A 26,904-nucleotide genomic window follows, 5' to 3' on the forward strand; every position below is an offset into this window, starting at 1 on the left:
TCCGCCGCGCAACGGCCGCCCCCGCCGGCCGCGCGCCACTTCCGCCGGCCGCTGCCCGGCCTCGCGGCCGCCAGCCAACGGGAACAGCCCTCCCGGCGCCCCGAGCGGAAGTGACGGCGCGCGAGCCGCAACGAGGACTACAAGTCCCGGCGTGCCCCGCGGCGCGCGCCGGGTGCGGGAGAAGATGGCGTCGGGGGGGGGGCTGAGGGGTGGCCGTTAGTGACCGTTAATGACCGTTAGCGGCGGGCGGCAGATCTGAAGCACCGAGGCAAAATGATGTTTCTAACCCCCCCGTTTTCACATGTCTTTTCAAAGCAGGTCACCATGGCTCCAGTAAAACAGGGTGTCGTAGTGCTTTAGGGAAACATGTATTAAATGTTTCATCAATGAAATAATGCCAGAGTCCTTTTAAAACACTTTATTCAGACAAAACGGTGGAGAGTGCAGACACAGTTAACTGAAAAAGATAAACAAAGCTGCACAGGAATTCAGGTCACTGTTTCAGTCTGCTTGTGTAAGCCCTTGCTCCCTACTGAGCCCAAGATATCTGTAAGTTCACAGTCCCTCACCATCCCTTCTTGTACAAAAGAAAAAAGGAAAAAAAGTCCCCATTTTTGAAATTCCCAAGTCCTTCAGTGAAAAAATAATCTAAAATAACATTACTGTACAGACGGAGAATCAGGCATTGCAATCTGCAAGAGACAAATAGCTGATATGAATATTGCAGTTCCTCAATAAGGTGCACATTTATATCTAAATACTGAAAGTTATTACTCTCATTTTGAATCCTAATAGCTATCAGGGATGAGAAACTGATTTCCAGGAGGAAAGGCTCTAGCACTGATTCACAATTCGACTGTGTAAATTGGTAAATGCTCATTTGTGCTAAGTGTATTTGACTGTATTTTCTTTTTAAAAAATACAGTGTCCAGTTAGTAAACATTCTGAGGCTATCACTCTAGTTTCTGGATTTATGCTTGTGGAGGCTGTGCTTGCAGAGGCCCGGCCTTTGCACAGCCATTAGCCCTTCCCTGGACCGGCTCCACCTCCTTATGAACAGGATTCAAATGTCATCCACCTCTGGAACACCCAGGAAGCACAACCCCAAAGGCTCCCTCATGGAATGCAGTCCATACGGATGGCTCAGGGGCTGAGTCAGCCCAGACTGGACAGCACAAGGATCTCCCTGTGCAAACGGAGTTGCTGCTTTGAAATACATTGTCAAAAACATCAGAGTGGGGGGGAGATCTAATTTAACATTAGAAACAAGAAAATGTAGGAGTATAATTGATGATTACTTTGAGTTTTATTTGTGCTGTATGTATATTCTAATAAACACTTTGAGACTTCAAAGATATTTTCTCTCAATTCTTTCAAATGATCTATGGGACCAAGGACTAAGAAGATTTAAATGTCTGTGTATTTCCTCCCACACCCCGCCCCAGCAAAGATGACTCCTGAAAGTCTTTTGTGTTTTTATGGGTGTATTTCAAACTCGAAGCTGGAAGGGAAGTTAATAAATGGCATAAATATTTAGTGCAAAATTGTTCTATTAAATCCTCTTCTACTCAACTACAGTACCATATTCAGGAGGGAAGTTCTAAGGTGTTTGTCTTCTAGCATTTACAGGATTATGCTTTTACATAACTACTGAAAAAAAGTTTAGATCTGATTCTTACCTTATTTACTGAATCTTTGTTATTACTGTTGTTCCATTGTGAACAGGGATAATAGGTGCAGGAAAATCCAGTTCAGGGGCATCAAAAAAGTATGCCTGAATAATTACAAAAGAGAACAAGACAGATTACAAAGAAACAAATATTTCTGCTTCATCAGCTCTCAGCTCTTCCTTTTCCACCCACTGTTCATGGGGGGCGGGGGGAAAACATCCTTTGCTTCAAGTATTTTTAGAAGATTAGAAATGGTCAATTAAAATGGTGCTTTAAGCTGTGTTTTTTTAAATGACAATTAGCAGCAAAGACCTTTGAAAAGACCTGCTCTGCATCTGCTTGCTGCTTAGCTGCTGAAGCTGCAGGCAGTAACAGGAGCTGCTCCCAAGTCGGTGGCAAGGCTCCTGCTGACACCAGAGCTTCGTTCTCCCTGCGCTTCCCTACACGTGGGGCTGCAGGGACCCCAAATTATCTGCCGTGGAAGCTGGAGGGGTCAGAACTGAAGCCTGGATGGTATCATTCTACTCAGTGCAAAGATGACAACAAATATATATATCAAAGTATATAAATATATAAAAAATGTTCTCATTGTTACGTGTTTCAAAAACATTATGGTTTTCTGCTTTCATAGTGATATTTTACTAAGACCTAGCAAGTTTATGTTTTCATAGATAAAACTGACAAGCACACACGATATATTGAACATTGAACATTTTTAAACAATTAACCGAGCATATAATCTCTTAGAATGAGTTGTTACTGTATACAATAAAGATCAGTGCTTTGCTGCTATTATCATAACTTCCAGATAAAATTAGGACTGTTCTGCAAGTGACTCTATGCTAGATGTTCAATTCATTATTGAGTTTGTTACTGGTACTATGAAAATCAGATCTGCATCAATTTTTGCTATGTTTGAAACAATCAGGGATTTTACTCTGGAGAGGTATCAGTAGTAGTGTCTTTTTGTTACTTTATGAAAAAAACATTTTCCAGGAAGCAGTTAGCCAGACTTCCCCGGACTGCAGCACACTGCAGGAAATGACACGTTAGAAAAGAAGAAAGGCAGGTCCTACCAAACAGCCCACAGCCAGCAGGGCATGAAGCAGAACAATAGTCGCCACGGTGGCCAGCGCGATCCTCCGGTTGTCATCTCGGACAGCCGGCCAAAAAGTCATCACGAGGACAGAGCCCGAAAGGCACAGAGAGAAAACCACCAGCACCCAGCGCACCACTCTTTGTGGGATGATCCACAGAATCTATTAAGAGAGAGGAAACATCTGTGAACAGATGCCTATTGATGCATTCTTCTGTGACATTTTATCACCTCTAGCTGACTTGCAAGCAAATTAACTCATGCTTTATCTGATACATATTTATTGTCAGAGAAGGAGTAACATTCATTGGAGTAACACCAGGGCAGGCTGGTCCCTGCCAGGGAATCCTCTTCAGAGCCTGCCCATCAGCACTGCCACCAACACACCAACATCCATAGCCCAGGGGATGCACATTCCCATTCCCAAAGCTGCCCACACCCCTGCTTGGATTTGCTGCCTCTGGAGAAATGACTTGTCCTGGGTTTTTCCAGTACCCACAAGACCTTTTTACACTTGACTCTAGTTAAGAAAAAGGAGCACAAGGTTTATTCAGTCCCCGAGATTTTGACTAATATTAACAAGAAACAGCAAATCTTTAAATCCACGACTTCTTTTTTTGCAGGGCACATAATACAGACATGCTCTTCAGGCCATACATACCGCTGTGGGAATGTAAATGAAGAGGGAGTAGCCATAAACACACACTATCTCCAGGAATGAGTAGGAGACGATGTTCATAACTTTACTGTTCCTCCACATCAGGAATCCCCAGAGAGCAAGGGGAACAAGCCAAGCATAAGCATAAATTGTTGTCGCTGCTATGGACACTGGAAATATGAAAGAGATTTATCATTCTACTTAAAATACCAGCCATAATCAGATGTGCTGAAGTATTGCACCTAAAACTAGAAAGCTATCTTTGTCGATGTTTTCGAATATAAAGTACCATTTATTAATAAACTGAGAACATTGCAGGTACATCCACTACTTAATCAGCAATTCAAGTTAGTTTAAAAATAGAGTCCAGGAAGTATTCTCTTAACATTTTATATATAGTTGTAAAAAAGAAATTGGAAATAGTATCAGTTTCACTGTGAGCAGAAAAGCCAATTGAGAAAGAAAAATTTAGCTACAGACACAAATTCAGCTACTACTAGCTACCGAAAGAAAAAAAAAAAAAAAAAAAAGGAAGAGAATGCAGACACGAGTGCCAAATCTGAAATTAATAAAGTGACTGGATTCCCAAATGACGGTGTTCTTCCAAGTACACTGTGGATTCTGGAAGCAAACAAAAATTACGTTCCTCCATAGGCACGGCAGTCTCCTTCAAAACGTAAGAGAAGTCAGCAATTGGCTCCTGCCTTGACAGTGTTAAGCACATTATCTATTAAGCATCTTTTGCTTATTTTGGAGTTCACCAGAAGGCAGCAAGCTTTAGTTTTTGGCAAGTTTAATGCAGTTTATGCAGTCATAATCTAATTCTGTAATTTTCTGACTGAAGCTTGAAGGCTCCTACGGGACAATGGATGCGTAAGGGTGTCCACAAAATGGCACAGCAGTGGCCATTGCTAGACTCATGCTCTCTGTACAAGGATGTACTGATTTTTTTTTTAAAGAGATTGCTAAATTATTTTTCTGTCTTACTTTTCTGTCTAATTTATTATTCTCATTATTACTTTCTGCTCCACTAAAACTACTTTTTAACTACTTCATGTTCCTGAGGATGAGGGCTCTGCCAGCCACATCCTCCTTTGAGGACTCATTTTTTTAATCTCTGTAAATTTGAAGAATACAATCAAAAGGCATTGCTAGATTAAAGCAGAGTCTTGTTTTTCAACTGTTTTTACGTGACTTCATTAGCAAACTAAAAACCTTCAGAACTGCATCAGGTACTCACAAACCTTTTCTGAATTCAGGCACATAGTGGTATGTTGGCTTGCCCAGATGGATGAAGAAATTTGAAAGATTGCCACTAACAGCAATGGCAAAGACCAGTGTAGCACATATCCAAAAGGGCCCTTAAAAGGGGGAAAAAAAAGAAAGAAAAAAATATATGTATCAGCAACAGTTCTTCTACCCTCCTGTTTCTTAAAGCAAAAGAGACTACAAGCTCAAAACATTTAACACAAATGAACAGAGCATCTCATAGCTTGTACCCACCGTAAAGGTCGGGATTGCTGCGGATATACAGCCTTACAAAGTTCTTCCCTGGCACTGGGAAAACCGAACCTTTGATTCTGTCCAGGACCTATGAAAACAGACAGGTTTTTCTGACTAAAAATGCAAAAAGGGAAAAAACATAACTGTCTGTAAGGCATAGCTCAGACAGTAGTTCTCTACTGTAGCAAATTATTAACCTGATAGGTGTCCACATCGAAGAACGTCTGGTAGTACTCAAATGTCCAGAAAGGGGCACTTTTCTTCTGACCGGCAAGCAGCTATGGGGTGAGAAAAGAAAAACACCATAAAGATGCAATTTCTCTACTTACAGAGATGCACATTCCTCTCTCTGCTACTGAATACGACAGGGAAGAATCGAGCTCAGGCCACCCAGCACAAGCCCTGGGTGCACGTTCGTCACCTCTGTTTTATCGGAGTCATCGGTCCCCAGCAGTTCATCATCCTCTTCTCTCCCCGACTGCTGCAGGCGGCCGTGCTTGTTCTTGGGGATGTCCGATGGCTCGTCGATGCTTATTGTGGTTGCATCGGGATTCGCTGCAAGCAAGTCCGCTGCGTCGTCAAATTCTGCAAATAAGTGCGTCATAGAAAAATATAGATATATATGTGATCAAGCTATCAGAATTTAAAACCTTGGTTCAGGCAGCTCAGAAAGCTGCATTACGACAAGCACACAGAGCAGGACGTCTCACTAGTTTAGGTGCAGCGAGGGTGGTCTGCATCTCCTCAAGTCCCAACTGTCACCAAGGGGGATGTTCACTTAACTGATAAAGCGCAAGGGCTTCTTTCACAGCCGCCCACCCCCGATGCGTCTCCCTGGTGGCGGGGGGATGGTGTCACACAGAAAAACGCGTAGAAAGGCACAGCTTTAGTCCCATCGAAAATTCATTGCATTAGGCCTGAGAATGATTTATGAAAAGGCCACTTAAGCCAGAAAACACACCCCAAGTTTCAGGGCTGGATTACAGCTACGCCCGCTGCTCCCTGCGAGGCCTCAGGGAGGTTTTCTCGCAGACAGCCCCCTCCGCGGCTCCGAGCACCCCGAGCCCCCGGGATTCGGCCCGTCTCCCAGCTGCCCCAGCCCTCCCTGTCCATAACGCACTCAATAGCCGCGCTCACCCTGGAACTTGCGCTCGTCCGCGGCCGCCATTCGGCCGCGTGGCCCGGGAGCGGCGCGCGGCACCGCGGCGCTCCCCAACGGCCGCTCCCGCTCCGCAACGCGCCGCTCTGCCCCGCGCAACGGCCGCCTTAAAGGGGCCGCGGGCCCCGCGCCGCGCCGGCCAATCAGGAGCTGCGCTCCTCGGGCTCCCTGCCCCGCCCCTCTCTGGAAAAGGCGAACCCTCCCCGCGACGTTGGCGGCAACGGCCAATCGCAGGCGCCGAGATCCCCGGCTCCGCCCCCGCCCGCCCCCTTAAAGGGACCGCCGCACTTGGGGAGGGAATTGGGAGAAGGCTTCGCTCCTTCCACCCTCCCTACCGCCTGGAACACGGGGAAGCTCCGGCATCACAGACCTACCCGGGGGGGTGGGGGAAGCCTTCCAGCCCCTCCACACTGTTTTGGTGAAAAACGGGGAGAACTAGAGCCTTACCCGCACGCCAATCCTCGCAAAACATCCCAGACCGCCCCCATGGTGAAAGCAGCTGGTCACGTATTTATAGATGTGGCTTCTGAGGCGGGGACGTGTAAAGTTTATACATGTAACTCCTGACAGTTGTGTAACGTGTATGTATGCAACTTCAGACACGTTAACACTTAACGTTGCTCCAATTCTCAAATTTAATCTCCAGAAAACAAGACATAAAGTTGGAATTGCAAATAAGAATGGCCCAGTTAAACTTAGAAAGACCCGCTTTAATTAACGCCTTTGTGCAGCCCGAGGCACTCGCTGCAGCTCACGCTACCCCTCGTGCTGGACCCTCGAGCCCGTGCAGAGGAGGGTCGGGACACAAGTTGGATCCAACACGTGAGCAGCCCGGCTGCCTCACCCCTGCCCTCTACCTTTGCCCAGGCTGTTCGCTGCGTTCCCTCTCGGAGCACTCGGATCTCCACCACCATGCTCGGTATCGGGGTATTTCTGCAAAAAATCTTGATTCTTTTGCACGTTACTGCGTGTGTCGTCGTTGGTAAAACACTGCTGATACTGTTCCCTGAAGCTATGAAAAGATATATCCTAAAGCTGGGCGAAAAAAGCAGTATGAACAACAATCCGAAGTTCAGCTATGAGAACTGGGGTCCGACTTTTTTCAGCTTCAAATATTTACTCTTTGTGCTGAAAGTGAGGTGGAAAAGGCTGGAGGATGAAGCATACGAGGGACATCCTGCTCCCAACACACCAGTGGTGACTTCCAATGGAGAAGTTCGTCAGCTCCTCGATTTCATGCAAGGTCAGTACATCAGCCACAGGGATGGGTTTGGTTTGTTAAAACGGTAAGTGAGGACAACACACCGCAAAGGGGAGCAGGCACAAGTGGCCTCCATAAAGGTTCAGGACTGGAGACTCCCTGTGCAACCAGATTAACAGCCTTCATTTGATAGAAAAGATAAAGCTCATGGCAGCTGCCAGTGTCTTGGTTTCCCAAAATAAGCTGTTTATCTTCCTGGTACAGTGGAATTCAAGTCAGGAAGCTTGTGAACCTCCCATGAAAACTGGCTCTGCCAGGAAATACCTCTTTCCAAAAAGCCAAAATAATTATCTGTTACAGGGAAAGGGGATGCACAGAATCCACGTGCAGCATTTCAGGAACACTGTCTATCACTCTGTGTACATACTTCAAGTCCCCATACCACTTCCTTAGGTCAACCTACAGCCCAGGAAGCATCTTGTGTATTTCCAGATTCAAGAAAGAATAAAAATGGAAAGGGAAGCTGCTTTGCACTTTGCCCACCTCTCCCACTGAGGTCTCTGTAGAATGTAGAATTAATCATTAAGCTAGAGTCTCCCATCCCCATGAGAGGGAGTGAAGTTTTCTCTACCTCTAAGTTTCCAATTAAAAATATGTATATATATAAATATATATATATACACACATCTATTTATATCTAAAATCAAGTTGAAAATTTGGAAATAAATATTATTTTACAGGAGGATATCCATTTTATTAGATTCTTAGGATGTGAAACTGGTAGCACCACTTTTTGAAGTTAAGCCCAGTCAGAAGGAAGATCTTGAACAAACTTCAGGAAATTTTACATGACCGTAAAATAAAAAGGTGCTTAGGAATTCTAAACATCCTCTTAGGTTGAGGCCTCGGAATACTGTAATTGACCCATGTGGGCATTTATTGTGTTAATCTGCAAACTACTGAATAGGTGTTTTTGCCAGTGTGTGTAATATTAGCTTAACAGATAATATTTAACAGGAGTTCTGTTTGGGAAGGAAATGGCAGAAGTATACTGAAAACAGGAAAGTCTGCTATGCACGACTGAAACAGCTTGCAGCTCAGAGCTGCAGCAAGACCGGACACTTCTGAAAACCAAGATATGCCCAATAAGTTAAGCAGAATTAAGAACCTGCCCTTAGAGGCCCAGCTCTTCCCAACACTGTCCTTTGAAGTCACCATACGCATTGTCATATTTAGTACGTCTTCTTGCACAGAAACCTGCTGATATAGGTGTTTTGCTACTTTGCTAATTACAATATTGCAACTTGCTTAAGCAGAAAGTTAGGTGTTAATGAGCAGAGGTTCAGTTCTATGTTTTAATGCAGTCCTCCTTCCCACCACTGACTTAACCACACATTCAGTATCCCATGTGTTTTGTTTTCCAGATAACCGACCATTGATCCTGAATTTTGGAAGCTGCACCTGACCTTCATTTATGTTAAAATTTGATGAGTTCAACGAGCTCGTCAAAGATTTCAGCTCTATAGCAGATTTCCTTATAATCTACATTGAAGAAGCTCATGCAGCAGGTACAGTATAAACATCAATTTTAACACCTATCACGGCCCTAGGCACACATCATTCCCTTTATGTAGGGAAATGCAAACAAAAGGAAGCCTTGCTCAAATCAAATGCCACAATGCCAAATTTAGGAAACAGTTCTAGTCCCTCATCCAACAAAGCTTTTTACTTACACATCTGACTTCAATGCAGTGAGGTCCTCCTGCTGAAGACGCTTGTGTTTTAAGTGAAGCGCAAGCTCATAGTTAAATCTTTAAAAAAAAAAAGTACAAAAAAATCTTCTTCAATCTACAAAAAAATGCTTCTCAGTCCTGGACAGCAACGTCTTTTGGAAAAGAAAAAAAAAGTTTAAGTTTACAATACATCATGTATCAAGCATTCTAAAAAAACAGTATAGTTATAAATCATTTTAACGTGTCTCAAGGACATTTTTGAAAACAACCAGTGCAACAAAACATACAGAGTATTTTATATACACTGGATTTTAGGAAATGCATTGGCAGAGACTTTTATACTAAGATTAAGCTCGTTTTGTAAAATTTAACATTAATTGTTCTCAAGCACTCTTAAAATTATGGCATTTTCAGTAATTCAGCAATAGTTAAAAGTTAAGTCATTTCTCACAAACTTTTACTAGTTTCTTTATTACTAGGAAGAGCTGAACACAAATATGTATTTCTAGATTTCTAAAAGAGGAGATGGAGCATTTCCCCAAATACGTTTCAGTTCTCATAGACCTAAGATTTGTTTTTATAGATTTACAGAGCAGAAACAAGCAAAGCACACAGTTCTGTTGCTGCAACTGTTAACTGAATGGGTATGAGCTAATAGCACTACTTACTCATTTTAAAATCCACTTCTCCATGCCAGCAGTCTTGATAAACTTCATCCAGATGTGATGCATCTCCCAAACCTGCTATTTATTTAGGCTTGATTTATGTGGGGAAATTGGAATTAAAACATATGAACTATTTCTGAATTGAGGACAAGTGGGATAAGTTAGGAAAAAAATCTGACAGCCTTTTCTTTGGAAAGTTGTATTGGTCCTGTACTCTAAGATAGAGCATTCATTTCATGGCAAGTTTTGGTGATAGGAATACATTGCAGTATTCTTCTAACACATTTTTCAGACAAATATACACTAGATTTCCATTCTTAAAAACATCTGCTCAAAATGCTCCTTGCTAAATCCCTTTCATTTGTTTTAGATGGATGGGCTTTTAAAAACAATGTTGTTATTAAAAATCACAGAAGCCTTGATGATCGAAGAGCTGCTGCACAATTTCTCCAGGAAAAGAATCCTTTATGTCCAGTAGTTTTAGACCCTATGGAAAACCCGAACAGTTCAAAATACGCTGCATTACCAGAAAGATTATATCTACTTCAAGGAGGGAAGATCATCTATAAGGTAAAACAACAAGGACAACATGTTCAGATTTTTAACTTTTAAAATAAATAGAGAACATCTTTCATTTTACTTAACAGTCAGTGTTCCATTCTCTTTAGTGGCTAATAATTTCCCAACTCACTGTAAATTTGCAGAGAAAAGCATTAGCAACCAAACCAGCCAGGGCCTTTTTAATGTACGTATTAGGTGTACATCTTAGTCCTGCTCAAATATTTGTCCTTTGGCTCTTAAAAAAAAAAAAAAAAAAAAGAGGGGTATGTCTAAATTGCAGGATCCCGGAACAGGTCTCAGCTGCAGGATGAGGATGTTGGCCTGGTCCCAGTGAGAGCGGGGTGTGCCCTGTGCACACACCATCTGCCGCGGCGCTCCTGCTCTCCAGGGCCTCCGTGCATTTCAGCGTTACTTTATTCCCTTTGCAGGGAGGAGTAGGACCTTGGAATTATCACCCCCCGGAAATACGTGCCATCCTGGAAAAAATGAAGTAAATAAGAAAACCCAGAAGACTTCAGAGTGAAGACTACCTGGATGAAAAAGCTCAATGAATAAGCTTTTGTACACTAACTGTTAAAAGAAAAAATGGAAACAACTAGAAAATGTGAGCTAAAGTAAGAACATCTGTAGTGTGATTCATCATATATTTGCCTGGAGACTTTCCAGTCTCATTATTACAACCCCAGCTACTGCATTATAGCATTTTAATATGTTTCTGTCACATGCAGTAATTAATATTACTTGGGTCCATTGAGCTATCAAGATCGGATACCATTTAGATTTTTAAGGAGCACTGTATAGGAAAGAATTCTGGGTGGTGACATTTGTGAAAGTGCACTTGCATGCAGAACAAGCAATTTCACGTTATTATGATTCTCTCTGTATACATACAATTTCCCCAAATGTTCATTCTTAAAAGCTTCAGAAGGCTTCTGAATAGGACAATTTCTGTTAATGTTTGTTTCTATTAATATTTATCGTGATAGTCATAGCATAAAGCAGAGGCAGCTGTGACTTGATTTTAGAAAATATTTATAGAAACAAGTGATTCGTCTGCAATTATTAAAACCTACTAAAAATATCATATGACTTGAGTTTTTTTCTCCCTTTGTTATTTATGATCCTATTAATTTCTATTAGTTTTTAACCGATTAGAAAAATTACAACTAAAGAATTTCTGACTTGTTTTGTAGTAGGAAATAATATCTCCTATTTATGTATTATGCATTCTTTCTGTTTAACTCAGAGCGCAAGGGAAACACTTCACAGAAAAACAAGTTTTAATTCATATATTAGGAAAGCTTGGCCCAAATGTAATAATTTTAATGATCTCAGTAATGCTCAAGTGTTATGGGGCAAGCAGTGAGCAGTGTTAACACTCCCAGGTGTAAAACTGGGCAGTTGGTACTACAATTAGCAAGAGTACTAAATTATATGCATTAAACTCTTAAGGGACATCTTCCAAAAACATGGGAAGACAATATTTTAATAATAAATATTCTCTGTGCTACAGATAACAAAATATAAATTCATTACAAATCATACTGAAGTACCAATTTAACCTGGGCTTAACTGTCTTCTGCTGTGCCCTCTGCCATCACCCTGTGCACAGACACAAAATGATCGAAAGCAGATTTGATGATGAAACGCAAGTAAGTGGCTTGGAAATCTGGAAGCTGAAAAAGAAGAAAATGGTTTATTGCGTTATCTTTACTGCACTGTAGTACCATAACTACCAAACACCTTTTGCAGAAATTTGTTAGACAGAATTATCTAAATATGTCTGTGTCTGTTTTCAAATTACACATAAGAAATCAAAATCTAAAATACATCAAGCCAGAATCTTAGATTCAAACAGCTTTCCCTCCCCACCAACGTACTGCAGCCTCGAAGACAATAACTGAGAGGAAAGAATGTCACACCTCTGGAAAGAGCTCTAAGCTACTTATACATGCACAAACTCATACGATGATCTATAGACTGCTATATCTAACATCAACTTAGCAATAATCACAAAAAAAGTTTTTTTTTTTTCATACTTTCTCCCCATTTAGTCTAAACAACCCATTCTATGAAACACTACTAGTATATGCTGGAAATACTCACTGGAAATTCTTCTGTTTGAAGCTCTCCTTCTGTGTATTGCAAATCTAAAAATATATATTTTTCAGAAAATAATGAATAACAATGTTCACTGCTGTAAAGTATTTTCACTGAACTTCAGAGTTCATGGAAGTTTAAGGGCCATGAACTTACACTTCATCTAGAAATTTTTCTTCACAAGGTGATTAAAGAGGACAATTTTTTTTTACAGTATCCCAGTGTAAAAATGTAACTCATTACACAGTTTCATAAAATGTCACCCTGTCACCCAAGGGGCATAAATCAACAGGAAATAACATTGTAATATGCAAGTCTGTTTTTAATTTTCGGATCATGAAATCAAATGAATAAATAATACTTTTATCCCTAATACAGCATTAGACATCTCCAAAGAACTAGGAGATGATCAGACCTCCTAAACTTAAAAGTGTCTGTTCAATTAAGGTATAATAAAATAATTGTCAAACCCCACATGATAAGAGACCAACCACACAAGGGTTAAAATGACTCACACCCAAAACACAAAGTATATCAATAGTGATCAAAAAGTAGTTTTTGTATAGCTCAATACAAATCAATAGAATCTAACTAAATCTTCTAGACCTTATATTTCCATAGTGTACATATACATACATATAGTCAAAGACATAAAATTAAGTTTTAACCTTAAAATAAAGCATTATTGTTTTTAAGTTTATCATTTGCCATCTAAAAATGCAATGTGCAAGCTGGGAAAATAGTGTTGCGTAGCACCAAGCTAAATGATGGGAAGCCTGGCTATTCTTCAGTATGTTCATATTCTCACAATTTGACCCATCTTTTTCTTAGTTGCTTTACCTAATACTAGCTTTGTTACTCTAAAATCCAGAAATACCAAAGTGAACCACAATTCCCACAAAATCACAGCTGCTTCAGAGGCAGCATCTTACCTTTTTCAATGCAGTGTTCAAAATCTACTGGTTCTTTAGATACGCTTCTTTCAATCCTCAAGGTCCGCACTAAAACACACATACATTTCAAATATTGATACAGATTTTGATTCTTTGTCAACAATAATCTTTATTGCATAAGTTTTCACCCTCAAAGTATTTTATCAGCGTTAACTGATTCATTCTATCACTAACTTAGGGGTCAGGACTAACATAACTATCACCTGCATTTTCCAGGTTGGGCAAATAAAAGTTTTTTTTTCTTTTGCTCAACACCTGCTAGTGGCCAAACTGCTGCCTCTCTGCTCTGACCTCCTAACACTCCCTTTTGGCAATAATCTCAATACAAAGCTATTAAAAGAACACAGGAGACAAGCAGGGACAGGGTAGATTTGCCATCTTCTTCCTCGTGTATTTATGAAGAACTTCGGGCTTTGAGGGGTGCTGTGTTGCTAAGCTGGCCCCTGACACACGTGTTCAAACCGACTGCTTGCTCGGCTGTAACACATCTGCGAGAAACGGGGTGCGGGACGGACGGCGGCGCCGTCCCGCGGGCTCTCACCCTGGCAGCTCTGCACCGTGACCTTGCTGAGCCTCACGCGCGTGGGCAGCGCCACAATCAGCTCCTGGGGGAACATCCCTGTCGTTACCCAGAAGGTCTCCGGATTCCTGCGGAGGAAACAGAACCCCACAACGCTTTTTTTCCCCTCATTTTTTCCCCCTCATAACTCCCTTGAGGGAGGTATTTATCCCACTCCACCCCCAACAAAAAGTTACATCACCAGATGAGCGATGCCCCGCGCTCACCCGTCGGCCACGTTCTCGGGGGGGTGCCGCTCGTCGCTGGAGGTGGCCAGGACCACGGCGGCACCGGCCGCGCTGAGGCACCAGTCCGCGGCCTTCATGGCTGCGGGCGGAGGAGGAGGAGGCGGCCGCGTTGCCAGGCAACCGGCGCGCCCGCGCGCCACGCGCACACGGGTCCCCCCGCGCCGCGCGGCCGCGCGCTCCGTTCCGCCCCGCGGCGCTTCTCGCGGCGGCGGCGCCCCGCGGGCCGGCCCCGCCGCCGCTGCCGCCTCTCCCGGCAGCCCCCGCGCGGCCCCGCCCCGGCCCCGGTGGCAGCGGAGCCGGGCGCAGGTAGGTGGCGGCAGGTCCCTCTCGCGGGCCCCCCCCGGCGGAACCGTCCCCCGCAGGGACCCGACCCCTCCTGCCCCCTCCCGGGAGGCGCCGGTGCCACCGGGGCCGGGTGCAGAGAGGGCGTCAGGACTCCCCTTCCCCGGGGCTGGGTGCGGAGGGGACGTCAGGACTCCCCTACCCCGGGGCTGGGTGCGGAGGGGGCGTCAGGACCCCACCGTTTGCCAGGCCGCGCTGCAGGCGGCCATTAGCCTTCCTCACCCTCCTCTTCATCCTCCTGTGCTCACCCCGGGCCACACTATGGGGCCTGTCCTGCTCCGGGGTGCCCGGATTTGGGGCCTGTCCCGCTCTGGGGTACCGGGATTTGGGGCCTATCCCGCTCTGGGGTGTTGGGATTTAGGGCCTGCCCCCCAGGGTGCCAGGATGTGGGGCCTTTCCCAGCACCGCGGCCGCTCCGTACCCGTGTCCCGCGTGTCTCCGCAGAGCCGGCCAAGGGATGTCGAGCTGGCTCCGCTCCAAAGGCCACCTGGACGCGGGGCCCATCTACGTGCGCGAGAACGGGCGGCTGCACGTGGTGAGCCCGGCTGCTGGCGGCGCCCCCGCGGCCAGGCCCTTCAGGCTCTTCCCCAGGGGCTTCTCCGTGGAGCTCTGCATGAACGGGGAGGACGACGGCGCCAGGAGCCCGCGGACCGACCACTTCATCTTCACCTACACCAAGGAGGGCAACCTCCGCTATTCCGCCAAGTCGCTCTTCAGCCTCGTGCTGGGTTATATTTCTGACAACGTGGATCGCGTCGACTCGCTCATCGGCTTCCCGGAGCAGATTGCGGAGAAGCTCTTCTCCGCCGCGGAAGCGCGGCAGAAGTTCACGGAGCCGGTCGCGGGGCTGAGGGCGCTGCAGAAGTTCACGGAAGCGTATGGAAACCTGGTGCTGTGCTCGCTGTGCCTGCGGAACAGGTGAGCGCGCCCAGGGGTGAGCGCCAGCACCTGCTTCGTGCAAGCGTGTTTAAGGTCTCCCTGACATTATTTTCTCCCCAAAATAATTTTAATCGTGCAAGGTATGACGCTGCCTGATTTTAATCGAGTGACCCGAGCCTTGATTCATTCTTCTTGCCTCATGGGATGTTTTTGTAATTGCTGTTTACAAGCATTTCAGTGTTCTTAGCTGACCATGCAGATACAATGCACCTTGACGAGCTGTTTACTCTGACTGTCCCATTCCATTTTGGGATGTTCAGCAGAAGATACAGGCTTGTTATGGGCTTTAGAGAGGGATATGTTTCAGTTTAGTTTATTTTGGTATCTCTCCCCCTATTTAACACTCTTTAATGGCTTGTTCTAATTAGAATCCAGCATAATTCTTCTGTTTTATTCTTGTCTGTGTTTTCTCAGTACAGTAGAGACTTGCCAAACTTAAAACTGGGTATGTTTTAAGGCTTTGATCCTATTCAAGTCTTTTCCAGTAATATAACCAGTCTGTCTTCCATCTGTACACTTTTAAAAAGGGATGGTTTATCCAGCTTAAAATCGAAGTACAAACATATTCATCTGAAATGCCAAGGGTGTTTTGAGCAGAGTAGAAATGTTTGATCAGAGGTCAGTTATCCTTTGCTTTATCCTTTAACCTATTCTTTTTTTATCTTTAGTACAAGTGTTTTTTATGGTCTGGATTCTGCAATGAAGTTACCTCTGGCATCTTGTGCTATTACAGGAAGCTGCATTAAGTATCAAATCTTTGAAACCCAGGAAAAGAGATAGTTAGGCTTTTTTTTTTTTGATGACGATGATGATGAATCTTAATCCCCAAACAGCCCACTCTTCACACACCTTCTGCGTTAGTGTTATCCATCAGGAACTGTCATCTTGCGCTCCAGTTGTACGTAAGGCCCCTTCCACATAACTGAGCTGCATGAAAAAGGGATGTGCTGGGGTAGTTAATCGGCTGTTCTTGCAGCAGGAGGATATTCAAGTCCCCCTCACTTGCATGGGCAGAGAGGAGCTTCCTTGCGGACACAAGTCTGTGGGCATCTCATTTCAGCACTGAAGCTGTTAGGTGTCCTCAGGGATTGTGTTGCCAGGGTGACCATAACAGGTAAATAAGGAGAGCTCAACGAGTTTGTGATTTTAAGTGTTTTATATGTAGGTATAAAAAGTAAACTTTATCCTTTAGCAAGCAATGCTGCTACATTTAGGGTAGATTTTAACACTGGATTAAGATAATCCTGTTTATGCATTGAGATGTCAAGGAGGAGCAATTTGGGAAGTTGATGTGAAATAAACTGGAATATATATCCTGCTTTATTTTGAAATAAATGGTGTTTGCCATTTGATATCTAATTTCCAGTGCAGTAGTTTGAGTCAGAGCAGAACCATGATGTTGGTTCAGGTAGAAGGCTGGGAACTCAGATGGTGTACAGACTGCAGCACAGAAGGGCAGTTGGCTGGCTAATTTCTGGCAGTTTCCACAGAGGTATTGATGTGAAATGACTCCGTTACGCTAGTGACAACTAGATCCTCATCTAGGACTCTTCTTACATATCTAAACATGAATGGCTTTTTGCATTTCACAGATACCTGGTCATCTCTGAGAAGCTAGAAGAAATTAAGTCTTTCCGGGAGCTGACTTGTTTGGATCTTTCCTGTTGTAAACTTGGAGATGAGCATGAACTGCTAGAACATCTCACTAAAGAAGCTCTGTCTAGGTACAGATTTCCTGACATATAATCAAGCGTGATATTTTCTTCGCCCATCACTGAGCAATTCAAAGAATCAGGCTACAACTGTAAAGGAAACTTTTACAGGCAACAATGTACAAGTTTGAAGGTTTAGATTCTTTCATAAAATCTGTTCTTGAGATAAAGTGCAGAATTTATTCTACAACATCCAAATCTCAAAAGGTCCTACAACTATGCAAGTACAGAAATGCAAATCTACTGTCTTCTGCTTTCATATCAACTTTTTATAATTTCCATTGTCCATTCTAAATGCATCTTAGGAGTTTTCAACAGCTCTAGACTTTTATTTCCTATTTTTTAGGCAGAAATTTATCAGCCAATTCTTTATGTGCCAAATGATTGCTGCAAGCACCAGGTTAAATATTTTCTTAATTAACATTCAGAGAATAATTATGTAATTTTTTACACACTAAAGACTGACAGGTAGAAAACTGCAGGAATCAATAGGCAGGATAATTGCTTGATAATTAGCAGATATTAAGTTAGCATTAAGACTGCTGTGTTACGAATCAAGATTGTCTTGAAGTGCTCTGAAAATATTTTTTTCCTGAGATTTGTTCATATGTCATAATAGCTCAGTCTCCTTCAATATCACTACCATAACTCTTACAAATATATCCTCTCTGATTGTCAATTTTTTTTTCTTTTTCATTTTGACTTAAAATTGGCAGCCCTGAGTTAATAACTTTAATTTATAAACAACATTTGTGCTTTAGGATTGTTTTGTCTGCCTTTGTTGAGTAAAGGGAGGTAAAGGGAATAGAAAAATCCTTGCTAGCCCTACAAACCCAGATTTCTTGTTTTGTATTTTTTAGTAATACTAACAAAAGAGTAGGCTTGAGGTTGGCACAGGAAGAGCCCATACTTTCTACATAGAGTTCTAAGACACTTTGCAAAACCATCTAAAAATGTGTCTGTTAACTGTGGATTTGCATTTCTCTCTTCTCAGTGTAAAAAGGCTTCTCCTGAAAGACAACTCTTTATCGGATGCAGGACTTCGCAGAATGACAGCGCCCGTACGAGTACTGAAAAAGGGACTTGAGAATCTTTTGATACTAGATTTATCTTGTAAGTGGGTCACTGTTTAATTAGAAGCTGTCTCTATCCTTTCAAATGAAGAACTTCTCCTCAATATTGAAGGAATGCAATCAATTTAGTGATTCCCATGAGGCAAGTACCCAACCCCAGGACCCAGCCTTGTAGAAGGCACAGGTTGTTTCTATAGTACCAGTCACTTGCCACTGAAATCTTTTACCAGTGAAGCAGCAGAAACAGGGCCAGGCTCCTAGCTGGCATAAATAAAATGCTTTAAAAAATTACCTCTGCAATCCAAAACAGAGGTGAAATTAGCCATTTCTGTTTCAATTAATAACTGAACTATTATTATTATTATTATTTACATCTGCCTGTTTTAAGATGGAATTATATTTTATGGTAGTTCAGTATTTTGTTTGACTATAAAGACACACAAACTTTAATACAGTTGCTACTGTATCTGCCTGGAAAGCAACAGGATTTATTTGGGTGCGGGGGCAGAAATAACATATGTAACTAGCGACTGTACCATGATACCAACACGAAGTCTTCCCAGGTAAAGTTATTTAAGTAACCCTTGTTAGGTGCCTGTATTTGCAACCTCCAACATTGTGTAAATAGCTATTTCTAGAGTGCCCTTGGACAATCTGCTTGGGGGTCTGTTTGCATATTGGTCAAAACATTAATAAAAGCCATGCTACAAAACTGACCTATCCTGCAGTTCATTCTGGAACCTTTGCCACAGTATTCACTATTAGCATTTCTGCAATTTAACAAACTCCCCCTACTACTTGTTCAATAATTTTGAACAGCTTAAAGTTGTTATAAATCTCGTATCGTTTTCAATAGAGGGGGAAAAAAAAGACCTGCTTTCACAACATGAAGCATATTACAAAGTGGTCCCAAAATGCCTTGTTTAAATATTAGCTTTGGGAAGAAATACTTTCTTGGCATTGTGACCATCTTTCTGCACATTTGCAACTTATCTAACTTGACTTTACAGGTAACCCTAATATCACAGATGTGGGAATTGGCTACCTCCTTTCTTTCAAGAAGTTGAATTGTTTGGATATTTCAGGAGCAGGTCTCAAGGTAAAGCAGAGATTCTCTCCAAGCTTCCTGGCCAAGCATAACCAAATGACCCTCCCCACTTACTGCTTTGTCTTTTTGCTAGGACGTTAATGCAGTCATTAAGCGGCTCCAGATGCACATAGGCCTTGTTCACTCAAAAGTGCCTCTGAAAGAATTTGATCACAGCAGCTGCAGAACAGAAGGGTGGGCAGAGCAGGTATGTGGCTTTTAGATCTGCTTTACTCTCTAGAAATCATTCTTGTGTGGTATGAAATCCCTGAACAGTAAAGAATGAGTTGTTTCCAATGGTATTTCTTTAAGCTTTTTAGAAGAAGCATTTTTAATTCTGTCAAATTTCGTTTCAGACTGTTTTGCAGTGGGAGCAGGCAATTACGGAGGCCATGAAGCCACAAGAACAGCTGAGATCCAGAACAGCAGCTCTGCACTTCTGTATGTACTGCATAGAGAGCTTATTTTCTACAGGGAATCTCTTCATGTATCTTCTGTCAGTGCAAACAGCATCTCAGATGTGTAACTTCAGCCATCTGTGGAGCTGTATCACAATGTTTGTTTTTTTCTGTTTGTTAGATAGGCAAATAGATTTTTGACAGCATGACAATAACAATTTAAACTTTTTTTTCCTCTCCTTAAAATTCTAAGTTTGAAATAGAAATATTCTTTTCCCTATTTATATTTCAATAAAGTAGTCTCAATTCATGCTGCCATGGTCAAAGCAATTTGCAACATGAACATCCATTTTTCAGGACTCTCTTTGTCCAAATCTAAACGTACTTTTTTTTTTTTTTTTTTTAATTTCCTACAGATGGCAAGACACACAGAATAGAGGACGTAGTCAAATGTAAGTTGGTGGAGACAGAAACAAAAGCTTCTGGACACTTGCAGTTTTATAAGAAAGAAAACCAAAATTGCCCTTTACCTCTGAAAAGGGAGGTTGCAGACAGCCATGAATTAAAGAACAATAAAAAAAGAGCTTTGGCTGAACAAGAGAGAGAAAGGACTTCCAAACAGAAGCATCTGTGCCTCACTGTGGAGGACTGGGATTTGTTGAATACCTACTGACTCAGAAAGAAGCAGGTCTTTGTTTGTTTGCTTGCTGATGACAGAATTTAGCCATATAGAGAGGGAGTAACAAAGGGGACCAGGATTGTTAAATCTGGCTGCTGTGATTTACTGGCGAGTTGCTTCTGCTTGGGGAGGGGAGGCTAAAGTCAAAGAGAAGGATAATTAAACTACTGTATATTTTGAATACATAATTTTTAAAATAAAGTTTTTGTTGTCATCCTTAAGTAATTCTTCTGGTACAGAGGTTCAGAGTTTACTAAGGATTTCCTCCACTAGTGCTTATTTAAAGGATATCTTCCTTTTACACAGTTGTTTGTCATAGCAGCAGGAAAAGCAGCAGCTCCTGGGAATTCACAAGGATGCCACACCAAGGAACTTCAATTCAAAAGCACATGAAGATAGGAGAAAAAACTCTGTTTCTTTATTGCTGAAATTTCCTCAAAAGGACTACCCACAAACCAGGCATGCTGACTTTCCAGCCCTGCATTTCTGTCCAGAAACTCAGGTGATTTAAAAGACATAGAACTGCTGGAGAAGGTCGAGCATAGGGCTGTGAAGATGAGGGAACTGGAGCATCTCTCAAGAGGAAAGGCTGAGAGCTGGACCTGCAGAAGAGAAGACTGAGAGGGGATCAGATCAGTGTATACAAATACCTTAAGGGAAGGTGTCAAGATGATGGCGACAGACTATTTTCAGTGAAACCTCTTCTGGGGGCAGGGAGAGGAGAGAATGACTTCATGCTGCCTCTGAATCTGCCCTTCTTGAACTCATCCTTCAAAAAAGGGCAATTCTTCCTCATCCACTGCCACAGAACATACTTTGGGGTAACAGGAGAGACACAGTGATTATAACAGCAGGCTTTATTTACCAATTCCAAATCAGCTTTGTTAAAGTGTTAAGTGACTGGGATTTTCTAGTAAAAAACATGCATCCCTTGCATGTGATTGAGACTAAAGGGTTGAAAATGAGGAATGTTACAAAACTCAACCTCTCTTCTGAGCTTGAGCACTAAGCACACTGCAATACTACTTAACACATACAGAAAAAGACACCCATCTTAGCTAGGTATAGAAGAGAACACTTTAAAGGTTCCTGTCATACTGATCTATTATGCATAATTTTGCCATCTCATGAAATAAAGTATCAGTCAGAAAACAGTAAAGCTATTTTTAAAAGAGCGTTCAGAGCTACAGCTGGATCCCAGTTACAAATTAGAACAAACATTCACAGTTCAAATAAGTCACAGTGACATGACAAGTTTCAGATCACAGGACAGAGTGGAAATGAGTGAACTGGTTTTTATGTTTAAAGATACATGACCTGATTCAGTGGTAGGAAGAATATTGCCTGAAATTTATTTTGGACCTAGGAATGTTAAGTGCACTCACAGTAAATCTGTTTTTCAGACATGAGATTTTTAGATACATGAGTTTTTTGAAGGAACAGAGAAAGACCACATCTTTCTTAAATTTCAATGGCATGTCCGTATCTTAATCCTGCAGACTGCTTTGAAGGTTTGCCTGTCTGATCCTGCTCTGCTTGCACAGGAATGAAACCAGCAATGGATGGATCCAGCCATGCCCCACGGCTGCCCCTGCACCAGATATGGTTCTCTGCTCACTGCTCTGCTCCTGCTCATTGCTCTGAGACCATCACTGCCTTTTTTTCCCCCTCCTTTCTTTCTCACTCTAAACTTAGGGCAAGAAAGCTCATGTCTCTCAGTTTGATCTGATTTACTGTTCAGGCTATACCTCAGCCCACCCTGGCAGTCCCTTCATCTAACTCTTTAAAGGCACCAGCATTTCAATACAGAAGCACCTCAGCCCAGGTGCTTTATGGCCAGACCTGGTTACAAGCTGCTGCCAGCACAGAGACCTGCAACTAGCAAATGTATTGGATTTGTGCTGCCTATATTAAAATTAGAACAGACTCACCTTCACATGACCTGTGAGGGTGTCCAGAAAGCACGTGCAGGGCTGCCAAGCACATACTGAAAGCACAGCACTGCGGCCCCTTTCAGCGCTGCTGCGTGCTGAGCGGGGAACTGCTCATCAGCTTGTGCTTAGGCTAGAGCTCCAAGAGCAGGTGGCCAGTGGGAGGATAACAAGGCTTACAGGTGACACTGCAGAACGTGCCATGAGGTATGCAGTGTCTCTCAGCATCAAGGCTTCATGGCTTGCAGATATACTCATCGGACCAGCTTGCACAGTGCTGGATGCTGTCCCGGCACAGCCTCTTTGGGATGCAGGTGCAATACTCGTAGAGCACTGGGGTGCAGCTCCACCACTCAGACCCACAGGGAGGGCAGGCAGCCACTAGGAGGGAGGAAAAATGGAGCTCATAGGTGTTTCAGTAGCACTAACGAGTTACCTCCTTTCCTACACTAGAAGTCTCGTTTCATCCTTTTGGCAAACACAGAACAGCCACTGGTGATAACCTTGCATGTGTGAACCCACCACAGAGGATCCTCACTTGATGCTACTTCTACAGGACAATCCCACTTGACATTATGATAACTTACGTGGCAGATAGACCACACCAGGAAGAACGATTAGCTATTCTGGAGAAAGCTGCTGATACACACAGGTCTTGGCTGAGGTTCAAGCCCACGCGTGACTTAGGCACAGATCTGATGCTCAATTCAGTGACAGGTGCATCCCAATGCCCTAGACAACTCTGTACCTGTTCATTTTACCACACAGGTACATTCACTTCTCTCTGGCCCTTCAAGACATACCCATCTCCTGACCAAGAATCAATGGCTAGTGCTGAACTATTGTTGCTGGCTACAGCTACGCATCAAATGGCTCTGTGACATGAAGGAGTGTACATGCTTCTTACTCACACCCTAGTTAATTCCTGCATTAGAGGATGACACCAGACTCCATGGGGGAATTCTCCAACCCTACTGATGAGTCCCATGGCCTTTAAAGGCTATTTCAATCAATCAGCAGAGGCCTTTGCTGTAATGGTAGCCAGAAGACAGACTTACAGCTCTCCATCTCATCAGAGCAGTCCCCACAGTCATTCATCCCATCACACCTCTGATCACTGTAGATCCAGTACCTAGGGTTACTGCAGTGGAAAACCAGGTATCCTGGAAGGCTACTGGGCAGGTCATCTACAAAACCAGGCACAAGAAACATGCTGAAACTCCATAGGGTACAGATGCATCTGCTGAAAGATTCCTCACTATCAGGAGAGCATCACTGTGAGGATGATCACAACAAGACTGCTCACCACAGAGCTTCTCCTGCTCATCCTCTCCATTCCTGCAGTCCTGGATTCTGTTGCAGACATGGCTGGCTGGGACACAAGTCACTCTGTCATCACACAAGAAGCCTGTCCGGTTACCAGAGGCTGCACAGAAACGGTTCACTGAAGAGAAAGCAAGAAATAGTTCATTTTCAGACGTTTTCATGTTCACATTAGTAGGAGCTGATCAAGAAGGACGGGGATTCAGGAATTTGTCATTCTGGAGATAACCAGGGGCCAGAACTTATCCCCAGTCACTTCACAGTGAACAGCAGCCTGCGGGAAGCAGGACTGGGGGCCAGAGGGATCTGTGCTCAGATGGACTATGGTTCTTCACGTGTAACATGATTTTCCGCCCACTCCTTATTAACAAAAAAATAATGAACCTTGGGAGCCCAACCTGGCGTACGCAGCAGCAGTCCCAGCGTGACTGCCAAGCCCACCATAGTGGCGACGGCAGCGAGGATGAGCAGGGCCACAGCAGAGATGCAGACACTCCTTCGGGTGCAGCAGGCTGTCAGGAGGCAAGGGAGCAACACCTGGGAAAGGCTGCCGGGGGTCTGGGAGCACTGCGAAGGGCCAGGGTGTTTTGAGGAGGGAACAGTATAGGAAACTCCAAGGGTGACGTTTCACGGGGCTCTGTGTGTGGGACTGGCAATGTTAACCACCCCCTCACAGGAAAGCACCCTGCCGGTACTGCAGAACAGGCCTGTGCTGCTCCATCAGGGCAGGCATGGGCACGGAGAGCAAAGGCAGAGCCCCGGCCAGGGAGCACCCAGTTCATGGCAGCACCACCCAGGCAGAGCCCCACGACAGCCCAGCTCAGCAGGGCGAGCAGGTCAGCGCTGCAGAGCCCTGCTGCAGGGGAGCTGCCCCGCGGCCCCTCTGAGCTGCTGAAACGATGGAAAGGCAACGCAGCGAGGGTGAGCTGCAGTACACTGCGAGAGCAAGAGGAACACTGCTCTCCAGCTATGCACTGCAAGCCAAGAACACTGCTCTCACAGGGGAGAGCACAGGAAACAGAGCAGGTAATTAAGCTGGTTGGTGGCAGCTTGGGAGGATGCCCTCCTAGAGCCCAAGGCAAAACGTGCCAAGAGACAGAACTTCATTTCACCAAGGCCGTCTGCTCTGACTTGGATTGGTGGTTTTGTCTAATGCTCTCCCCTACAGAGGCTCCACTGACAGTTCAGAATGGTGAGAACTGGTTGCAGAGCAGCCCTTCTCTTCCCCAAGGTCTGTAGATATCCACAGGGTGAAAAGGGCAGCCATTTTCCAGGGCGTCTACCCTTAAGAAAGTCACATATGTAAATCAAGCAAAATCCAGAAGTGAAAGACCAAAACCACAGCTACTGCAACCCAAAGGCAGCACTTGTAAGAGCAAAGCCGATCAGCTATCCTATTCTCAGCTCCCTGCAACACCAGTGTTCAAACCACGCTTTTTTTTTTTCCCCCTCTTTCTTGGATTCCTCTATTTCTGAAATAACAGGAAAATTTTAATTTTGTCATCTGAGAAACACTCACAACTACGTAACTAGTTACTTAAGATAACCTTGTATGCACAAATGGGTTCTTTGTATTTTTGAACATCAAGAGCTTTGATCAAAAGGCTGTAATTTTTTGCCTTAGCTGTTTACCTACTTGCTCTGTGCTGTACAAAGTCACAGCCTTTGGCTCTGCTGCAGAATGATTCTGGCTGCAGTGGCCATACACTCCCTTCTACTTCTTGTCTGAACAAGAATCAAAATGCAGAACTGTTCTGCTTAAAAGGAGTGAATTACAGGATCTCTGCACCTACAAGACAATATATTTGACCAAAAAGCAGAACAGCTGCAAACAGACATGAGTTAAAAAACAATGGCGTGATGAAATGCTGTTGCAACTTGATATACAGGTTTGCCACTGACTATATTTGATCTCACCTTCGCATTACTAAAACAGACAAGATCTGCTGAAGTTTGGCTATTAAAAACATGTAGCAAACATACAGAAAGCCTGGATGTTCACTTTGAGTCTTTTCTGGACCCAAACACTATATATCGTGCAACTTTACAATACTGTAAGACTGCTAACTCCAGACTGGGAACAAGAAGCTTAAATCTATACATTTTATAGTCTGGATATTTTACAACAAGTAACAAAAACAAACAAACAAAACAAATCCCAGTCTCAGTGGATCATTACTTGAGCCTGTACTTACCTAAATAGATTTCATTTATTTGTAAGCAGAGAGATTGTTTCCACTGTTTTACACTTCCAATAATAAAATATTAAGTTACACATTTATTACCTTTTTCTTCAGAGAAAGACTTTGTTGAATCAAAAGTAGCTACATGAACACTTCTCTAGAAGACATAAAACACAGTTTACATAAGCAGCACATGATAATCACACAATTGATGTCTTTCTAGTGTTTGTCATCTTACATAAGAACGTATGATTCCTTTCATTATTCTTTACATACAAAGAAAAAACACTTCTCTGGGAACAGCACAAAGATTTGATTCAAAAGCAATCAAATTAACTTTTAAATCTCAGTTACTTGTTCATTAACACAAGCACTAATTCTACTCCAGCATTTACTACTACTTCGCATTTATATCAAATTAGGCTAAGTAGAATCAACTAGAAATTTCCCAGAAACAAGTGATCAAGAGGTTGCACAAACAACATCAGCAGGCATACACACACTTCAGCAAACAGTTGCACATTAAGATCTTTCCAAAAGGAAGGACGATACCTGGGGGTGAGTTTTGTTCATGCTTCATGGAGCTATAATCCTCACAGCAGCAGAAGGACCCCGGGGAGTTTCCTGCACCCTTGAATCCAAGCAGGCTGGCAGGAAACCCAGGCTCCGACGCGAGCCAGCACTGCCCCGCATGCTCCAGAGTTACCTGGTTACAAACAGAAACAGAGGTAAGGGAAGCGGGCAGGAGGCGACGGGAAGGCAGCACCAGGAGCTCTCTGCAGCTCTGGCTGAGCGCGGCCACGATGGCCCTGGGCTGCCGGCCCCCCGCTGCCCCCCGCACTCAGCTCCCGCCGTGCCCGGGGCAAGAGGCAGAGCCAGCCACAGGCAGCTGCTCATTTCCCCTGGCTGTTCTGCTATGGAGTATCAGGTAAGTGATAAAGGACTAAGAAGATTCAGAAACTCGGGTCTTCACTACTCCTGACACCAATTAGAAAGACGAATGCTCCATGTTCCTGAGCCCGGGCTCACTTTCTCCTAAGTTTATTTGTATTTACCTTGGCACAAGTCAGAAAAGCCCTCCTTGAAAAGGAAATGCAGAGCGAGTTGAAGGGAGATCAGATCATCTTCACG

The 26,904-nt window shown here is 43.6% G+C and overlaps 5 protein-coding genes across 6 annotated transcripts; 2 read left to right on the forward strand and 3 right to left on the reverse strand.

Annotated features, from left to right (window-relative positions):
• Nucleotides 1–1,679: 1,679 nt before the first annotated feature.
• YIPF1 (Yip1 domain family member 1) lies at nt 1,680–6,116 on the reverse strand. The gene is made up of 8 exons (XM_088537046.1): nt 6,065–6,116; nt 5,349–5,512; nt 5,125–5,205; nt 4,928–5,015; nt 4,669–4,785; nt 3,428–3,594; nt 2,747–2,929; nt 1,680–1,774 (listed from the first exon to the last, which is right to left on the reverse strand). Exons 1-8 carry the CDS (start codon nt 6,093–6,095, stop codon nt 1,685–1,687), a joined length of 921 nt encoding a protein of 306 aa, XP_088393172.1. The 5' UTR covers nt 6,096–6,116; the 3' UTR covers nt 1,680–1,684.
• An 881-nt stretch (nt 6,117–6,997) lies between these two features.
• Nucleotides 6,998–10,775, forward strand: DIO1 (iodothyronine deiodinase 1). Its single transcript, XM_088537057.1, has 4 exons — nt 6,998–7,329; nt 8,712–8,855; nt 10,056–10,255; nt 10,675–10,775. The coding sequence occupies exons 1-4, from the start codon at nt 6,999–7,001 to the stop codon at nt 10,738–10,740; spliced, it is 741 nt and encodes a 246-aa protein (XP_088393183.1). The 5' UTR covers nt 6,998; the 3' UTR covers nt 10,741–10,775.
• Nucleotides 10,654–14,268, reverse strand: IFT25 (intraflagellar transport 25). 2 transcript variants are annotated; one of them, XM_088537073.1, is made up of 6 exons: nt 14,086–14,268; nt 13,841–13,947; nt 13,279–13,347; nt 12,353–12,396; nt 11,809–11,922; nt 10,654–10,812 (listed from the first exon to the last, which is right to left on the reverse strand). In XM_088537073.1, the coding sequence occupies exons 1-5, from the start codon at nt 14,181–14,183 to the stop codon at nt 11,815–11,817; spliced, it is 426 nt and encodes a 141-aa protein (XP_088393199.1). In that variant the 5' UTR covers nt 14,184–14,268; the 3' UTR covers nt 10,654–10,812; nt 11,809–11,814. The 2 variants fall into 2 exon arrangements, with proteins under 2 accessions (XP_088393199.1, XP_010211433.2); XM_010213131.2 differs by lacking the exon at nt 10,654–10,812 and having other exon boundaries at nt 11,775–11,922; nt 14,086–14,267.
• Nucleotides 14,269–14,386: 118 nt separating this feature from the next.
• On the forward strand, nt 14,387–20,557 carry LRRC42 (leucine rich repeat containing 42). The gene is made up of 8 exons (XM_088537082.1): nt 14,387–14,412; nt 14,893–15,366; nt 16,980–17,111; nt 18,094–18,212; nt 19,183–19,271; nt 19,354–19,467; nt 19,616–19,700; nt 20,074–20,557. Exons 2-8 carry the CDS (start codon nt 14,906–14,908, stop codon nt 20,328–20,330), a joined length of 1,257 nt encoding a protein of 418 aa, XP_088393208.1. The 5' UTR covers nt 14,387–14,412; nt 14,893–14,905; the 3' UTR covers nt 20,331–20,557.
• A 1,945-nt stretch (nt 20,558–22,502) lies between these two features.
• On the reverse strand, nt 22,503–26,506 carry LDLRAD1 (low density lipoprotein receptor class A domain containing 1). Its single transcript, XM_088536452.1, is given in 7 exon segments — nt 22,503–22,648; nt 23,326–23,454; nt 23,574–23,711; nt 23,989–24,150; nt 24,153–24,284; nt 25,876–25,930; nt 26,326–26,506. Coding segments are annotated over 7 exon segments (783 nt in total). The 5' UTR covers nt 26,347–26,506.
• Between the last annotated feature and the right edge of the window lie 398 nt (nt 26,507–26,904).

The sequence above is a fragment of the Tinamus guttatus genome, unplaced genomic scaffold (assembly GCF_059628265.1).
Source record: "Tinamus guttatus ecotype Peru unplaced genomic scaffold, ASM5962826v1 Tinamus_guttatus_pri_ptg000044l, whole genome shotgun sequence".
NCBI lineage: Eukaryota > Metazoa > Chordata > Aves > Tinamiformes > Tinamidae > Tinamus > Tinamus guttatus.

Excerpts from the sequence above, each read along its gene's own strand:
- YIPF1 (XM_088537046.1), bottom strand. The coding sequence starts at position 6,095 with ATGGCGGCCGCGGACGAGCGCAAGTTCCAGG. Across the intron at positions 4,786-4,927 it reads CAGCAATCCCGACCTTTACG|GGCCCTTTTGGATATGTGCT; the intron begins GTGGGTACAAGC and ends CCCCCTTTTAAG. Across the intron at positions 3,595-4,668 it reads TGTGCCTGAATTCAGAAAAG|TGTCCATAGCAGCGACAACA; the intron begins GTTTGTGAGTAC and ends TCATATTTCCAG.
- IFT25 (XM_088537073.1), bottom strand. The coding sequence starts at position 14,183 with ATGAAGGCCGCGGACTGGTGCCTCAGCGCGGCCGGTGCCGCCGTGGTC. Across the intron at positions 13,948-14,085 it reads CCCGAGAACGTGGCCGACGG|GAATCCGGAGACCTTCTGGG; the intron begins GTGAGCGCGGGG and ends TTTCCTCCGCAG. Across the intron at positions 13,348-13,840 it reads CACGGTGCAGAGCTGCCAGG|TGCGGACCTTGAGGATTGAA; the intron begins GTGAGAGCCCGC and ends TGTGTGTTTTAG.
- LRRC42 (XM_088537082.1), top strand. The coding sequence starts at position 14,906 with ATGTCGAGCTGGCTCCGCTCCAAAGGCCACCTGGACGCGGGGCCCATC. Across the intron at positions 19,468-19,615 it reads CAGAAGGGTGGGCAGAGCAG|ACTGTTTTGCAGTGGGAGCA; the intron begins GTATGTGGCTTT and ends ATTTCGTTTCAG. Across the intron at positions 19,701-20,073 it reads AACAGCAGCTCTGCACTTCT|ATGGCAAGACACACAGAATA; the intron begins GTATGTACTGCA and ends AATTTCCTACAG.